Below are 18939 nucleotides of genomic sequence, written 5' to 3' on the forward strand. Positions count from 1 at the left end.
TTTTAAAGACGTGATAGATCTTTAATGTAAAAAGTAAAACACCGTAGTTTTGTGACACAAATTAATTAAATACTGACTCATTGTTTTAAGACAGATAAAAATAATGCGATACCTCTTTAAATCAAGAGGGCTTCACAACCTCTCATGACTCAAGTTTTGAAAATGAGTTAGCTCTGGTCATTATTTCACTAAAGTCCTGTTGACTGTATTGTGCAACATCTCTCCTGAACTAACGCCGTCCTCCTGAATATGAAATGACACTCTCCTCTGTAACTACCACGAGTTTGTATCCACAGTAGCTGTAATTTAACACCGTTCATTAATCCCTTTAGCTTCCAGATTATAGAGTATCTTCCTCCCACTGATTTATGTAACTTCAGCTGAGCTTAATGAGTGAATCAGTCATCAGACTGACCCACACAGAGCTGACAGCTCAGCTCCTGAGTCACAGCGACACTACAATCAAACAGATATGGGCACATTAGTGCGACAGACCTCAATGAGGGGGAATATAGTAGTAACAGAAGCGTTAACAAGTAACTATGTTGTTATTTGTCGCTCTGTCATTTTTAAAAGAAACTTGCTCAACACTGGTAAACACACTGCTGTGGTTATACCCATGTATGAAACCACGTATCGTGTTTCAGTGAAGCTGGAAGCGACTCATTAGGCAGTCCTGGTCATAACATCTCCTATGTGTTTAAGCAGCGTCAAAGGCTGATCCTGGCTAATTTTAAAGGTTATTAAAGTGGGTGTAGTAAACACAGAGCTGGCTGATCTTGGTTTAGAGCAGGGGTGTCAAACTCAGATCCTCGTGGGCCGCAGCCCTGCACGTTTTCAATGTCTCCCTCCCCTGAATGTCCTGATGGTTCATCATCACATTCAGCACAAAGCCAGATAACGAGCTGCTCATTGCAATCAGCTGTGTTGAAGCTGGGAGACATGCAAAACGTGCAGGGCTGCGGCCCTCGAGGCCTGGAGTTCGACACGTGTGGTTTAGAGTCTTCAGTGTCAGTGGACAGGACACAGTGAAGCAACAGGAGGTTTCTCTCCGCTCATTCAGCAGTGATCCACTTCTCCACTGTTTGTTTCAGAGAATAAAGCCGCAAACACTTTTTTGTGTTTTTCGTAAAGTTTTTTGCACAGTATGATTTCCTGTTGCCATTAGCTAATATTACAGTCAGATAACGATGGATGGATGGATGGATGGGTGTGTGTGTGTATGTGTGCTTTAAGTGTAAAACGGTGGTTGTTGGTCTCAGTATTTCAGAAACTTCTGATCTATTAGAATTTTCATGCACGGCCATCTTAAAGTTTACATAAATGCTTCAAAACAGAGAAAATTTCCCAGTGAGCAGCAGTTGTCTGGGTGATAAAGTCTTGTTGAAGCCAGAGGAGAATGAACAGACTGATTCAAGATGATAGAAAGAAAATAGTAACTCAAATAACCACTTTTTTCTTTTTTATCAACAACTTATCTCGAAGACCACCTTTGACCACACAACAACCTTGACTTTGGGGGGCTACCGAGGTAAAACAAATCAAAAAACACTCCGGGCATCCCTGCTGTCAGCTGAGAAAAGGACACAGGTTCACCAGCTCTCCAAAACCCGTCTTAGAAGTCTTGATGTCTGCTTCTACATTCAGACGGAAGAGTCAGAATTCGGTGGGAAACTTTTTCTTGGCACACCTTAGAACCCTTGTTTAATCTCCACAGCCTTCCTGGGTATTGTTGCTGACCAAGTCCATCTCTATATGACCTCAGTGGACCATCAGCTGATGGCTAACACACCATGCCAGAAAGTTCCAAACATCTCAAACGTCTTTTCAACACGTCAGCGACTTCCCTGAGCTCAAAGCGCCTCCATAAAGGAGCTCGGAGACTTTCGGCTCCTTGTTCAATCAATACCACCATTGAGAACAGTTCTGAAGGTAAAAGTGGATCCAACCTCCTCCCAGCGAGAGATTCCTAATGTTTCAGCCAATGTGTGTACATCCAAAACACACTCTTATAAGTGTTCATAGCTTTTCATGCAAGCTAAGAAGCAGCTTTTCTTGTCTGTCCAGCGAAAAGAAATGAAAAAAAAAAAAAAACACACATAATTACAGAAATAGAGCAGCTGGAGAGCTAAATGGAAGTTGTGCCTTTGAGTTGGAGTTCTCCCCTGCGAAAGCATCCTCACCTCAGCTGCACCGCTGTGCTCTTTGGATGCTCCAGGAGTTGTGTGCGCTAAGTGGCAGATGGCAGCGAGCCAAAGAGGTTATTGCAAGTTTGGAGCTGGCTCGCTGTGAAAACACAGCCTCTGCAGAAGCTATTGATTGACGCGCAGCTCGCTCTGTGGCTGCAGACGCTGCCAGGGTTCCCCCTCTCTCTCCCTCCACTGCATCGCTGCCACACGCTCTGTTCCAAGCTACTGAGAGGAATCCAGCTCGCTAAAACCTTGCTCCGCTGTCAAGAAGCCTGAAGGGAAACACTTGCTGTTTGCATAAAATTACTATTGGCTTGACTCACACAGCGGTGGAAAAGTTGCTTGTTTAACCCTCGGTGAGCTCCATTTGATCATCTGCATCACTGCTAAAGTGTGTCAATGTCACTGAGAAGCAGTGGAGGTGAATCTGGGAGGACTTTTTGCCACTTTCATAACCAATCTATATTCAGATTGCCGCAGATTGCAGGTCCATCCATCTCTCACACAGTTTGATACGGCTGGATGCTGCAGCCAAGCCCAGCTCACAATGAGCACATAGTGGAAAACTCAGAGACGCACCTGCGTAAGATTTAGAGTTAATTTGGTGTCTGGGAAGAATCCTGGCGATAACCCACTCACATGCAGGAAAATCATGCAAACCCCCCCCCCCCCCCCCCCCCCCAAGCCAAGACTTAACTCAAGTCAGTCAGTACCAATGACTGCTCCAACATGCAGCCTCTCTGAGAAGTTTCAGGTCAGCATTTCTATTAAAGTCGTTTTCGAACTGAGGAAATGGATCTCAACAAAGCAGTTGGGGAGTTTGCGATAATGTGAAAATACATTTCCAGCAAATGGAGCTCATAATTTGGCAGACAAATGGAACAAACAGGCATCTGCTGCCGAGAGTTCGGCCTACACCGAGCATGAATGATATTTAAATAGCAACAATGTGGAGGAGCGTTCATGAAGTATTCATTCAGCAGGTCGCTGTGCGAGATGATGCAGCCGCCGGTCGATGATGCTGGAGTCCTGTTGTCATTACCAGAGCGTTAAAGCATTCATGAGCCTCTGAAATCTGTTTTGGGAAAGCAGCGGGAAGACGACCGAACCTTTATGTGACCGTCTAAAAGTCCTCGGCAAACAACTCCAGGTGGAGACGTTTCACCTTCATAATATCTGAGTGGAAGCTGGAAACTCAACAACGAGAGTAAATCATTTGCACTGACAGCGTTCACTGACTTTTTTTTGCACGTGCTACCAATGAAAGACGTTGGTGTATCCTGCCTTCGCCAATAGTTGGCTGAGATCGGTTATCCCTAGTCAATCAGATTGATCTGGAAGCTCAGGATCTCGGTGAGAAGGAATCCTGTGCAGAAGAAGTCAGCGGTTCTGTTTATGAAATTGTTCGATTTGTTTTTTATTGAATATTTAAGTATCTTCATGATTCGGCTTCTACACCAAGGATTCATATAGAAATAATTCATATATAGATAAAACCTAATATAATACCATGCATATTGTAGGGGTTTCACGATCGTTCAGCAAATGTTGGGAGTAGATCATAGACAAACTTTACTTGTATCTATGTGACTCTTGTCATAAATGCACATAGGTAAAATACTTTTTAAAGGGCATCCTGCTGCAATAGAGATCCAGTTGTGTCACTAGTAATAGTCCTGCATTTTTATTTGTATTTCCACAGAAAGTTTGAGGTTATCCACGTTCATCTGTTGCACAGAAAGGTTAAAACCAGCCTGCTCGAGGGGCCAATATGGTCCGTGGGATGAACGTTCAAATTGTTAAAATACAAATAAAGCACTAAGTTTAATCTTCAAGAGGAATGTGTGTTACTTCTGATTTATTCACTGTGGATTGCAATTTAAAGAGCAGATATAATAAACCACTGAGACCTGAGCAGAGAGACCAGTGGAATCTAACCACCTTATTGCAACTGAAATAACATTATCGACCCTTTTAATACCAAATCTGTCATCACATGTGTGAAATGTATTCTGTGTCAACGTATTTTGTCACCAAGATTCATCAGTAAAACCAGCGAGATGGTCCCTTAGCTTTTAAAGGTTTTTGAAAACGTTTTATTGAACGTATTATTTTTTATGGTGCACTTGCACTTCGTTCACTAAAACAGAAGGACCCATTTGGAGTTATTTTGTTCTTATCTTAAAATGAGTCTGACTCCTCTGAAATGTAGGATTTACACAACAGATCTTTCTTCATAAACACAAAAAAAACCATAAACTTCTGATTATTAGACTGATGACACACAATTATAACTTGGACACTGACGGAAAACAGCTCATCGCTGAACATTCAGTGAGGGAAAAATTGCATCACAGATCTATAACATTTAAATTTTTAACATTTAAACTTAAAAAGGACGTGTTATGCTCCTGTTAAGGACGTTTCAGAGTAGTTAATGTTTGGTGATTCATAGTCTTCTTGCTGAAAGCCTGCTTTTTTCTGATTTGCTTTTTGAAAAGCTTTGGTTATGTTTATTATGAGTGTAATAACATACGGAATAACATATAAATACGGAAAAACACTACAGGTCCTCTTCAAGTGATTCAGTCAGCGGGACAGCTTCATTTCAGTTTGCCACAATCTGCTCATGGAGAGAACGAAATATAAAGACCTGCTCTGATGGGGAACTGAAAACATCGTCCATCAGTTACAAGTGGTGGCCTACATAGCGAAATCAAATGAAGTGAGCTGAGCGAAAAGGTCAAGCATTGTTATTGGAACAAAGGAGAGCAGCTCTGTTCAACATTAGAATAAAGTTTGGTCTTTTGCCACAGGTCACATCGTCAAAAAGTTCCTAAATCAGGGATTTGAGGGGGAAAAAAAGGTGCACAAATACACCCGGAAAAGATCCGCTGCATAATTTTCAGCAAAATGAAGGAACAGGGGGCGAGGAGGCGCAGCGAGGATCAGCAGATACAAGCCGGTTCACAGCACATTTGAAACGTGGATCAATGGACGCGGGTACAGAGGGGGAGTGATAGCAGCAGCCATTCATAAGCTCAAAGAATAAGGCAGCCGGGATTAAATTAGCAAAAGAACGCAGGGAGAATAGACGACGGCGGCTTTCCGAGACGTGCGTAATTTTCAGATGACTTCACAGATCTGCCGGCGGAAAGTTTGCACGGGGAAAGAAAGCAGCCGAACTGCGAGCCAACTGCTCTGAGAGGGAACATTAAAGTCTGGGCCTGTTCTTATCATGAACTCTGCGGCGCGTGTCTGCTTATTAGATGCCAACAGAAATTGATTTTCAAGCAGCTGAAAGAATATTTTGTATTTGACTGACCTTCCCGAAGTGCTGACCGAAACACGACACAGTGTTATGCCAGGGGTTTGTTTGTGATAGTTAACTAAGCAACCGGGTGTCGAAATACTCTATACTGTCATTTATGCATGAGGTGCATAAATTGCGTTATTATTATTTTAAACCCGGCAAACTACATTTTGCATTAAATTTGAAATGCATAAATCCCATGCATTTTTAAGTGTGGCTCATTCATCCTGATGCTTTATGATGCCACTGTAACATTCCAGTGAATGTGATGAAAGTCAGAACCAGTAACCCGGAAAAGTAACTCCTGCAATACTTTTTTCTCCTGCTCAGGGAAGCCAGTGCTCATACATGTTTGTGGCTCCCTGCAGCTTTGAAAGTATTACATACGACCACAACTAAACGCCTCAAAAAGATTTAAAATGAGTGAAACACTGTGCGACCAAACAGCTCAAAACTTCTCTGGTTCTCATTTGAAGTTCTTAAATTTCATAAACGCAAGATAAGTTTTGTTAAATAAAGCATAACTCTATAAACAAGTTTATAGGCTGTTCTCCTCCTGTTGAAAGTTGTTTTTGCTCCAGATAATTTAATTTGCTGACAAGTGGCTCTTTTGCACATAAATGTTGCAGGGCCCAGCACTAACATTTTATAACATGTTATAAACAACCCTGTGGGCTCCACTGAGCATTCAGCCATTATTACCAGTCCAACTCTGCAGCTCCTGGTGTGCAGTCAAGTCAAAGAAATTACAAACTTTTGAAGTCGTAAATCACAGATCATAAAGATGGATTGAGTTTTTTCAGAGAGGCTGATTGCTCAGAAGTCCACACAAAGTTAATGAAGCATGGTTTGGTTAGAATCGAGTCCAGTGTTGGCTTTTATAAAAGCCACTGGAGCTTTTCCAGACACAACTTAGCCTGGCAGCAGCCACACACAGCAAAAGGACGTGTTTCTAATTAAAGGCTTTTAGAGGGTATTGATTGCATGACTGGACGCTTGGCTGACATATATTTAGGTCCCGTGTACACAACAACGTTTAAGTAAAGTTTACACTGCAACATGTTGGAAACGTCGGTTTACATTTGTATGGACAGACCTCCAAGTTGGGTTGATTCTAAACTATAAAACTATCAAGTCCCAGGAGAATATGGAGTGGGAGTCATGACACTCTGGAGGCAAACATTCTTGTTATCGTTTGTCTACTTGCGGATGTGCAGAACAACTATTTACTACGGCCGTTTCTGTCGTCTACACGGAGATGAAGGCCAAGCGTTTTCAGAAATTTGCATTTTCCCTGTTTCCAAGTAAGAGAGCATTTCAATAAGTTCCACCTTGGAAGTCATTCTCACAACTTTCCAGTGACTCTGAGTACCCTTGTCAAGTAAATATGCCAATACCTGTGCTGTGAAGCTGTGGAGCACAAGTATAAGCATATTTTCCCAGCGTGTCCACCCGTCGTGTAAAAGCACGATGAGATTATCAAACACGATAATGAGCCAATTATCAAAGTTGTGCTAAAGGTATGTCTTTTCTTTTTTTCTTTTTTTTTAACTCTCACTTTCACGTACGCCTGTGCACGTACATCATTCATCTTGATATCTGCAGTGTAATCACTTGCACGAAAGCCTCCATGGGGTGAGGTAACTTTGAAATGCGAGTCAGCATTTTCTTTTCTTTTCTATTTTTTTCACTTTGTGTGACCAGAGCTGCAGCCTGTCATTACACTAATGCACCACTGCTATCCAACAAAAGATTTGCCACCAGCAAGAAGGAAAAAAAAGAAAGAAAGAAAAAACTGCAGAGAACACAGATCCAACGATAATGGACTGCCTCACATTGCAGCATGACATGGTTTGGACTTTTATTCAATGTGCAATTACTCATGATTATACCTCTGAAGCAGCGGGATCATCCCGATATCATGGGCCGCCTTCGAAGGCCGAGCTATGCATATTAAAGGAAGCGCCCGCTCAGAGACGCCGTGTTTTAAAGCCCTCCTGGCATTTCATTGGCGATTAAAAGTTGCGACAAACTGGTAATACAGTGCACATGACATTTTTGAAGCGGCTCAGTTTGAACTCCCCTGAGCTCGGAGGGAGGTGTTTCAAGTTGTAAAAGCAGATCAGTGGACTACAGGGCGGTCTCCAGTTCACGGCTTGTGAAATAAAGGTGCCACAAAGGCTCTTAACGCCACCCCGCTTCCTCCTCCAACTGCTCTCCAATCCAACGTGTTTGTGATGTGCTAGAAGAGGCACGCAGCCTCAGTCCGCTCTGAAGGATAGACACAGATCAGATTTATGGCATAATCTTGCATTTTTTTTCTCCTTCAGCGAGCGGGCAGGTGACATTTGTTAACGATGTACGAGATGCATTTGTCAGAGGCAGGCGGCGGGTTATAAAGCGCTCCCACACTGGTGACTTTTAGAAAGTTAATCTCTTCCCTCTAATACTCGTGAGGGTGGGTGCTCTTTGTCATTTGGTAATTGCGTCTGATGGAGCTGATATTTAAACACAGCGACACGGTGAAACACGCTGAGCAAAGTGAGTCATTTTAAACTGAGAGCTACTTTGAGTCTGACCTGAAAAGTGGCGTCATGTTTGTGCCACTGCAAAAAAAAGAAGAAAGAAAAAGGAGAAAAAAAGCGTGTTTAATGGAAAAGTCATCATTATATGATTTATTTGAAAGACAAAAGTGAGTGCAGGTGTCTGAACTGAGTGTGATTTTTCTGGTTAGTTGCAGTGATGACGGCATTATAACATCTTTTTTTAAAAACAAGGGATCAAGCCACATCTCCATGAGCAGTCGCGCTGAATATGTTTAACAGGGTGTCACAAATAGAGATCAATTGATGCTTTTTTATCTTTGCCGTTGCTGTTAACATTTATTGTTTCAAACTACTGCCCAGATACATTGATAGTTATTGGATTTTGTATTGGGAAAACGCCCTCTAGGGGTCATGTTAACAATGACAGGAGCAATGACACTGAGGCCCTGTTTACTCAGCAACGTTTTCAAATGAAAATGCAGAAATTTTGTTGCATTTATGGGGTTTGTTTATTCGACAACGGTGCTCGAAGCCGCTGAAATCACAACTTCTTAAAAATGGCTCCCAGTGTGGGACTGTGGACGAATTATTTACTCTGGTGCACATGAGCAGTGGTAGCCTTTCGAAAAGTTGCATTTTCCTCATTTCCAGAGAGAGTGAATGTTGGTAAAAAGTTGTACCTTCGGAGCCATTCTCAAAAAACTATTGAGACTGCCAAATGCACTAAAGGTTTTACATTTTCACTTGAAAGGGTTGTCGTGGAAACAGAGCCGGAGATTTGAAGTTTATTGCCAAAATTAATTAACCTTTCAAATTACGTGTGAAGAGGAAACTTTAATAATGATGTTTACTCCTCCTAATATTGCTCCTGTTTTTACTGTCTGTGGCATAATTCTTTTTTGTTCTTTGTTTATGGACTGGAAACTTCAGTAACAGTAAATATGTTAGTAATAGATTCAAAATAATCAATTGTGTCAAACGTGTCATTACTAGAACTCGAGGTCTTACAGTCATGATTTACAGTATAAAGTGTACTTTCCAACACTGGTTAAAGCCTTCACATTTGTCTCCTTCCCTTTTTCACCTCAGGTTTGAAAATATGATGAGCAATCTGTCCTTTTTGTCACAAAACACTTCTGCAAAGTTGCAGTTGTAAAGTTTAAGCTTTGGGGGAGATTTCTTCTCAAAGTGTGTAATATTATGTGACCTTGAGCGATATGGAAAAACACACGGGGACTCTGCGCCTCGCTTAACCAAACAATCAGCAGGGGAAATGGGAGCTGAGAAATACCTTCAGTCCAATAAGTCTAAATGCAAACAAGCCAGTAGTGAAGGTCCAGTGATTTAATAGAGGGATCATATATAGTACTGGCAGGCTGCAGCTTCAACCCAACTTTATTTCATCGGCTTAATGTAAGCTTTTTGACACATTCTGCTTCCTGAGGATGTCGATTAAAAGCTTTCAAGTAAAGCCAAGTGATGCCTATTTTCCTCTTCTACTACTTTGACTTTGCTTATTGAATGTCAGACTATTCCTCCCAAATAACAAACCACATGGAAAAATCAAAAAAAAAATGTAACGGAAGCACCACCAACTCATTGCACCAGCTCCCCGTGTGCAAGATTTTTACAAAACGTGCCGTTTTAAAGTACTTTGAACTTGTTTCAGATCATTTGTGAAATGCACAGTGAAGCACAATTCATCATACGTGATGTGATACTGCTGACCTGGATTCCACTGGTACTTCTCAAAACATCATTTGTTTTGAAGGAATGAAATAAAGAGTACTTTCTGCTGTGTTTGGATGTTGTTTGGATGCACAGCCGCAGCAGGAGACTGCTGCACACCACATACCATTAGCTTTACTCCAGGCATCTCTCTATGAAACTTTTAGGACACCGGCTCCCTGAAGACCTCCTTTGTTCTCTGGTCAGATGCTGAGTTAATCTTAGCTGTATTTTGTTTTTACCACCAGAAAATGTAGAAATAAAAAGGAAGAGCTTTTTTTTTTCTTCTTCGGTCTCTTCTGTATTCAGCTTTGAGCCCAGCCGAAGCAGAATGACTGAGTGGTAACCATCATCACGCAGTTTTGAAAAGGATAAAGGAGGATTATTACACTGAGCCTCTGAAGCACTTCTTAAAGTTTGTTCATCACAGAGTGCTCGACAAAAACTGCCCCCAGAAAAGCATTCAGGGCACGGATGATGGTCGTTTTAGGGAAAAAGAACTATTTCAATTTATTCTGACCGTTAAGTAAAATTAGTAACAGTGAGGCTGAAATCCTTTACATGATCATGTGTGTGTGTGTGTGTGTGTGTGTGTGTGTGTGTGTGTGTGTGTGTGTGTGTGTGTGTGTGTGTGTGTGTGTGTGTGTGTGTGTGTGTGTGTGTGTGTGTGTGTGTGTGTGTGCGTGTGAGAGAGAGAGACTTTACCTCCCTCAAATACTTCAAAAACACACATTCAGAGTCACACAGACTTCAGATCCTCCTTAAATCCCACTATCATCATCATCATCATCATCATCATCATCATCATCATCATCGTGATCATCGTGATCTCCTGTGTAATTCTCACCAAACACAAACTGTCTTTGACTCTCCCACGTGAGACTCTGAGGATCTTACTCAGCCTGTAGAAACTATTGTATCGTGCATCCAGAGGGAGACTTTCCAAAGTCCGAAATAGTCATTCTGATGGCGTCACGTTGATGTCAAGTCTCAGAGACTACAAATTCCCTTCTGAGAACTTGTGTTACACACTGAAAGACGTTATGTAGTTTTTAAGCACTATGGGGATTTCATGAATAAAGATTCTTTTTATTTTAGCTTCTGCAGTTTCAGAGACTAAAATTCTTTATATTTTGGCCTCTGCTCACCGGATTTTAGAAGTTCTCTTTAAACTGTCTTTTTTAATTCCCCCAGCTTGATGAAGGTACTGAAACAAATCACTGGAGTGTGGACACAACATGGCTTTTCAAGTCAGATACAAATATATCGATAATTATGTATAATATTACTGACGTTAACTAGAAATCAGTCTGATAAAAGTGATAAATAAACCTTGAACCAAAGAAGCTCTCCTGGCAGCAGCTGATGAGATGAGGTTAAATATACGTTTTATTCACAGGTAAAAACGTTGACAGCAAACATTCAAAAACACAAACTCTGCTTTTGTTATATTTGCAAGCTGTTGCGTTTATGAGCCTCGATCTGTCTGCACTGTCTGGATCTTAATAACTTTTTTGTCTCCTTTTTCTTGTTTTGGTCTACATCAGTCTGGTTGGTGATGCTGAACATGAGCTAAGAAAATATCAGATTGAGAAGGAATCCACTGCTGTTGTCCTCCTTTGCAACTTACTGTTTGTTTTGTTGGAAGAAGGAGAAGGAGAAGTGGAGGAAGGGGGTTTGTTTAAGCGCACAGTCAGTGATTGTCAGAGCGCAGGACGCGCTGCTCCGGAGCGGTTATGTGTTGCATGCCATGACGGGGAAGATGTCCTCATAGGCCGGCGGCAGCTCGCTGGGGATCGGGTAGGAGAAGGGGAAGCAGTGGTTGAGTTCCGGATCGGCGGGCGAGTATCCCGGCAGCTCGATGGACGGGTGTCCGCCGCACTGCACTTCTGCGCCCGTCTCGTCCAGCACGCTGAAGACCCCCAGGTTGATGTAGGACACCGGGTGGAAATCCGCGGAGGAGCAGTCCCTCTCCTCTCTGAACAGGATGGCCCCGGTGCTCGGCCTCTGACACTGTCTGCTCCTAGGAAACTGCGTGCTTTTGTACCTTTTGATGACCAGCAGGTTGATGAGCCCCAGGAGACACTCCAGGGTGCTTAGAACTGTGGAGATGACCAGACTCCGCTGGTAATCCCTCAGCTGCTCGCAGGCAGGGTTCACAACTACCGAATGGAAGCAGTAATGGGAGTATTTCCTCTCCACCAGAGAAGCGGTGTCCCCGTCCACCACCGCGCCGGAGAAGGCGGTGAGGACCCCCAACAAGAAGACCACAACACCCAGAAGAAAGAGATTCCTGCAGCCGGGCTTCTCCATGCAACAGAGCAGCGCGGAGCCCAGCAGGACCTGCCCGATCCCCACAAGTAGCCCGGAGTAGAAAGCCCCGGCCGCGGCGCCGAGGTGGAAATGCGCTTTGACCGTAGATCCCAGCGAGACGCATCTTAATCCAACCACAACTTCGCTCAGGGCGCACACGAAGAGGAGGGTGCTGGAGAAGATGGTGCACAGTCCTTTCCCACTCAACTTCATTATATTCCACCTCTGCCGCTCTCGACGCCTCTCCCCCCTTCTTCATCCTCCTGCGTCCTCTCCCCGGTCTCTTCTGGAAGCGCACTCACATTGGGACATCATCTGCCGGTGACTCCTCCGCCTCAGCGCGGCCGATCCTCGCCGCTGCGGCGTCTCTCTCGCATCCCCGCCGTTTTACGGGAAGATATAAATAATTAATGGAAGGAACGCGATCCTCTCTGCACTTATCGGTAATCCATACGCAAAAAAAAAAAAAGACCCACTTTAAGCCCAGATCCTCCTAACCGCCCATGGCACTCCTGAAGCGCTCCTCAGACCAAAAGTTTATCCGCCGCTTCCCGCTCCTGTGAGGAGACAGTCTCATCTGCAGTCCAGTCTGTCCGGGTGGAAAACTGCACGCTGTTTGTGTGTCGGAGGAGGAGGCGACTGCTATAAAGCCGGAGCAGCCCGGGGGTCGTGTTGACCAATGGCCGCTGACCCACCGGGCTTCAGAACACTCCCACCGGGGCCCGGACGGGTCACACGGCCAGGCGGTGTTAAGTGGACGACTTCTGTCTGGCAATCAAGTAAACAATCCCCAGCAGGGGGAGAAATATTTTGGCTTTCGAGAACATTATTTCTTTACACACCCCCTCAAAGCCCCCCGGGGCCAACAGCGGAGGCAGTTTGGTGGCTGTGACCGTTTAATTACGCACGCGTAAAACGATGTTTTCCCAAATAAAACTGGGGTTTTATTTCTATTTTACGGTTATAATTCACCCATGTCCTGCAGGGTGTGATGAGTCTGAGTCGCCCTTGCATGATAAGTCGTACGTTCTGCTTTCTGACAGGTGGATCATTCTGGAAGTCCTCGAGCAAAGATTGAATAACAGCAGGGAGAAGGAGTGTGCGCTGTCCGTGGTGCTGAAACATCCGACAGACTGAAAGCATGCTGATGTACAGGGTACTGAAAAGTAATCGTCTTTGTTCTTAATAAAGTAGTGTCATTACTTTGCTAGTTACTGATTATGATGACGATGATGATGATGATAATAATAATAATAATAATAATAATAATAATAATAATAATAATAATAATAATAATAATAATAATAATAATAGGTCAGTCTCACTAATGTGTGTATATTATTGGAGTGTTGTATATTAGCTGAAAGGCCTGAACTAATGGCAATGAAACGAATCAGAAAGAGAACCGTTCATATGGAAAACCATTGTGCATAAAGTTCCCGTTTATGTACTGTTGCTGTGGATACAGGGTAATTTTACAGTGGAACATCATTCATGTTGCTGTCATAGGGGCCGAGAAACTCCACCAACTCAGCTGTGTTTATAAAGGCCTTTAACCAGCACAGCTGTCCAAAAGTACTGTACATGGACATGAGGACAAATTAAATATATTAAAGAGTCAAAACTGATAAAGAAGTCAATGCAAAAATATCTCAAACTGAGCAAATAGCCAAAGAGAAATGAATGTTTCAGGGAGGTTTTAAAAACATTAGTGAGACAAGCTGTCTAATGTGCAAACTCAGATCACTGGAAGAGTCTGGAGGGTTAGTAAATATTGAGATGATGGCCTCTGCTAATGCACTACAGAGAGAGACAGGAGCTTTTTAACATTGATTAGTTTCATAGATATGATAACAATAGGTACTTCATCAATACTTTTTCAACTCTGAGTCTATTTCTGTCAGAAGTACTGGAACACGTACGTTCATGATGTGCTCTTATCATCACCCCTGTCCTCACAGACACATTGAAAAACAAATGTAAGATAAACTTTCCTTGTTTTTACTTCAAGCAGATGCAATAATATGCTGTGTAGGTGGTGGCAGTTTGTGTTCTTTTGAGTTCACTACCAAATGACCGCGTGTCTGAAGGAGTATTACAGGGTGGCTCACTGTTTGGAGATAGCCGTTTATTCTCAAAACAAATGCAGAAGGACATGCGAAGTGATTCATCCAGAGTCCATGCTGAAAAGCCTGACAGAAGCTGCAGCCCACAGTCTAAAAGTAAATGTTTGAGTGTGAACTCCAATATGGTTCCTATTAAAAGACAAATAGAACAGGCAGATGAGAGGGATTCTCCATTAATCCTTAATGTGCTGAAAGAACATCTCAAAAAATTTTCTTCTGTTCTCTACTCAGCTTTTACTTCAACGTGAATATCCATGTCGAATCTTAAATGGATGAGTCCAGCTCGGTGCTGCCATTTCCACAACTACAACCAAACACAAGCACTGCAGGGAGATTTACGACAATGACCTGGATTCCCCTCAAAACATCACAGATGACTATCAACTACAGAGTAAAAAATAAGTCCGATATGTGTGAACACATTCAGAGCAGTCTGTTACATCATTAAAACTCAGGGTCAAAGATGTGGTTGATATTCAGAGATACCATACTGCGACCACTTGTTTCCTCTTCCGTTTACCTCAGGAGACATGGTCTGGTTTTTTCTTAGTCTTAATTAAGTGAATCCCTGACACGGTGCAGATTAGGAGATTTTCAGTGGGGAAAGCCCTCTCGCCTGTCCATTCATCACAATGAGCCACCTCATTCATTGCCTCGCTACAGCTGCCAGTAACTGTGACTCTAGTCTAATTAGATCATTACTGCTCTGCTTAGGTTCGCAGATAAGAAGACAGGGCTGTAAATGGTGAGCTGATGACCTGCTGATTGGCTGATTGATTGGCAGTCGTGCTGGCTGGCACTGTGGACCAGTTAATTGGCAGCATTGTGGATGTGAACAACCATCAGTCCAACTGGGCCCTGCCGCCTCACACCCTCTGACCCAAAGGGGCTCAGGCACCAGCAGGAAGGCCCGCAGCTCTGACCTCCCTTCTGTTACTGCATTGTGTAACATCCACGCTATGTGTGGCAGCAGATTCAAACCAGTTTGCACATTTGTTTTTTCCACATTGTGGGCGTCTCTGAAGCCTCTTGAGACTGGAGCTGTGATTAAAAAGATATACAAATAAACTTGGACCAGGGTGACTCGGGGAACGGCTTTAGTTTAGCTCACAGTAGGAGCTGTCACACGGACGTGGTCGGCATTTCAATCACGGGCAGAGCTGTTGGATTCAATTGCCCAACAAATGTGATGAAGCAGAAGTTGTTAACAGCATATGTCTTTCATCGTGGCACAGAGGAGAGTGCTGCTCACCTCCATAACACAGGCAATTTCTCTGTCATGGTCACAAAGCTGCAAGCCAGTGTTACTGAGGAGCTCAGTAATTCATGTGCCCCTCCTGCACAAGGCTGCAGGAGGTGAAGGGCTGGAGGTGTCAAAATTATATGAAATTGGCTTGATTTCAATGTGGAGGACATTCTGTAGTCCAGTGTGTTGATTTTATGTCTGAGCTTAAAAAAAAAAGATTATATAGCCAGTTCAGAGACTTTTTATTTTTATTATTATTTCGTTCAACTATTTGGAGCACACTACATTTGTAAGGCCCAAACTACATTGAGATGTACAGGATGTACATCTCAAGATGTACATGTTTTTTTTAAGTGTGAATATATGATTTTACGACCAGTGTTTCAACGAGGATGAGGTTAGAGTAATGAAATGCATTATGTCAGTGGGAAGGCCCCACAAAGATAGCAACAAAAGGGGGTCCATTTGTTCTTCATACACTCACACTTTGGGGGCTTGTCGTACCTGTGGAGAGAAAAATTGAGTCATCATAAGAAAAAGTACTTTTAGTTTTTAGGTGGGGGATGGTTTAAAGTCAGGCTCTGGTTTGGTTGGGGCTTGGGCTGGAAAAATAGTGTTGATGACTGAGTTCAGAGTCAGTTTGCAGGAATTATATTTTATCGAGGCATGGAAATGTGTGTGTGCGTGCGTGTGTGCGTGTGCTTTCAGCTGAGCCAGGAGTCAGCTGTGAAGGGACGGCTCCAGCATCTAAGATGCAGTTTTACAGCAGCAGTTACAACAGCAGTGACAGGTCAGCCTGTAAAACCCTGTGTTAGCCCATAAATATTAATGAGCCAAAAGCAGTCTCCACTGTGGAGAACTAGAGCAAGAGAGAGACTGAGCGAGTGTTTCTCTTGAGGAAGAACTATGGGATCAATACTGAGGCTGCACACCTGTCTGAAGCTGTTTGAGCTCCAGAGGGTCATTTAAAGTCAACTCCTTTATGATAATCACACAGGGCTCTGTGTAATACTGTTGTTTTCTGGCAGATGCATTTCAGCTGCTCACCACAGCAGATCATGTGGTTCACATGTTCGATCTGGCACAAGTTTTACAAAAGTAGAGCTTCCTAATCCAGCCAACGCAGTTATTGATTGGGAGACTCCTACAGTGATGACCCATCCGTGGTGGGAATCAAACCAGAGGGCTTCGAGCTACGACCTTGCTTCCCTCAGGTCTGAGGCAACATTTATTATACGTCAACGTTTTGAGTCAAACCTCACCATTGTTTTTGCATTTTAAAACCATTTTGAATATAGATATAGTTTGAGTCTGTACTTTAGAGAAATCAGCCCAGAATGGAATTGTCCTTTCACTGTGTTGGGTTAGATTTCAACTCCCAACAGTCCTGATTTGGATAAATCAGGTGAACACGATCAATTTCAATAACAGATGGATGAATTTGAAAGCCTTTCAAACATCAATATTGATTTCGGTTTGAATTTTTTATTATAATTTTTTTACTCTGGGATCCATTAGTGCATTTTCTATGTGTGGGACATAAATGGAGAAGAAGACTTGAACATACAGAAGAATCACCCACTGAATGTCTGTGAACCTGAAACACTGATAACAAAGCGACAACACTTTATTCATGCTGTCATTTATGACAAATATTTAAAATTATTATGAATAATAAAACCAAGGAGCAGTGAAGGGTTTTTAAAAATACTGAAGTTACTGGATTTTCTGAACGTTTACTTCAATGGAAAATGTGTTTACTTTTGCTTCCTCTTGCATTCATCCTCTTTAGCTAAAAGCCCTTCTCATCTGCTGCAGGTAAACAAAAATACATCTGTGTAATTGTAGGTTAGACTTCAGGTTAATCTTAATCTTAAGTGAAAATTCTTAACTGGATGATGTTTTGTGGCTGGTTTTCATTCAGAGTAAAATGTTCTTTAAAGATACAGCCTGTAATGCCATCTTTATACTCTGGTGGGAGCGGTGAATTGTTCCTCACACATCGTTCCTCACACATTTTGTGATCTTTAGTCTTCATATCTGGTGTTGATGATTCTTCTGGTCCTAAAGTGAAGGCACACAAAGTAGAGACTCACTGCTTCACCTTGTGGTATAATCTGGTATTGCATGGCTGATTGGAGAGAACCAAACTGGCTAGTGTTTGAACTCCAGTCAATTTCTCTGCAGAAATTTATTAATTTTAGATTGTTTTTCAATGTTTTTGGCCAAAAGTATTTTACATTGTCCATTTAAAGATGTGTTTGGATTTTTCTCTTTGAGTCGTCAGCGTTATCCCATCGTCATGACTCTCACAGGAGTTGCTTTCACCACAGTTAAATTTTCATCTAAATCAAAAGTCACTTTAAACTTTCCCTGTGGGCTTTCAAATTTGCACCATTTCATGTAATAATAGACTTCATTGCTCAACTAGATATATTTTTAATTGGTTTCCATGAAGTGCCCTTTAATCAAAACTATATTTTTCAAAGATTAAAAAGTAAAAGGGCACCAAGTTCGGGAGCTGGGAAATAGGTTCAAATCATAAATACTAATGACAGTTCATGCTGAAGCAATGTCTTTCGATACACTCTCTTGATCACTTTATTCTGTTACGCCTAAAAAAAATTGAAGTCAATTATAAATCAGCCTTCAGGCTCTGACTGGCTGCTCTGGAAAGAGTAGATGTAGAAACATGATTAATGCCTTAAATGTACAATTCCTCTGCATTCGGTACCGAAAATGTGCTTGTGATGCTGCACCTTTAAATGAGGATTGATAATGGTGCGTTTTCAAATCATTATACATATTCTTTGAAATGAAAAAAAAAAAAAAAAATTCAATGAGATGATGATAATGGTAATGATGGTGGTCATCACACCATTATGATAGTTCATTAGTGAGAGGGAGGAGAAGAAGCCAAAGGGAATACTTGAGGTTAAATACACAGTCTACAGAAGGAGGGCAAACATACGGCCCGGGGTCATTACAAAAAGAGCCAACAGCACCCACACATGGCCATACATGAAAGCAACATCATTTTGAAAACGTATCTGTGTAAATACGAACGGTGTTTTCACTTGAAACGTTGTGAAAACGGGGCCTGAGTGCTGATCGATACACCAGGGGGAATGGCTCCATGAAGCACAGGAGCAAAACACCAAAGATTTAATCAGAGAGCGAAACACAAAAACACATGAAAACACCTCAGACATGAACATGAACAATGGCATCAATATGAATACATTAAAACAAACCGTTCAAATACGACTTGAAACACACAGAAAAAAACAAAAAAACGTAAATAATAAAAAATAACTCCAGAAACACAAGGAACCAGGAAACCAAGAAAATGTGCTTGTAAAGTCAATTTCACATCTGCACATACTGTGTTTTCTGGACTATAAGTGACATCATGCTTGAATGCATCATGAATAATAAACACAATCATTTCAAGGCACTTTTACAGACAAAACCCAAC

The 18939-nt window shown here is 42.3% G+C and overlaps 1 protein-coding gene across 1 annotated transcript; it reads right to left on the minus strand.

Annotated features, from left to right (window-relative positions):
* Positions 1-11154: 11154 nt before the first annotated feature.
* Positions 11155-12444, minus strand: tmem271 (transmembrane protein 271). Its single transcript, XM_080466112.1, has one exon. It carries the CDS (start codon positions 12300-12302, stop codon positions 11511-11513), a length of 792 nt encoding a protein of 263 aa, XP_080322238.1. The 5' UTR covers positions 12303-12444; the 3' UTR covers positions 11155-11510.
* Between the last annotated feature and the right edge of the window lie 6495 nt (positions 12445-18939).

Source organism: Lipophrys pholis (genome assembly GCF_963383615.2).
Source record: "Lipophrys pholis genome assembly, chromosome: 6".
In the NCBI taxonomy this organism is placed as follows: domain Eukaryota; kingdom Metazoa; phylum Chordata; class Actinopteri; order Blenniiformes; family Blenniidae; genus Lipophrys; species Lipophrys pholis.

Bases quoted from the DNA above. Each gene is read 5' to 3' on its own strand.
- tmem271 (XM_080466112.1), bottom strand. From the start codon at position 12,302: ATGAAGTTGAGTGGGAAAGGACTGTGCACCATCTTCTCCAGCACCCTC.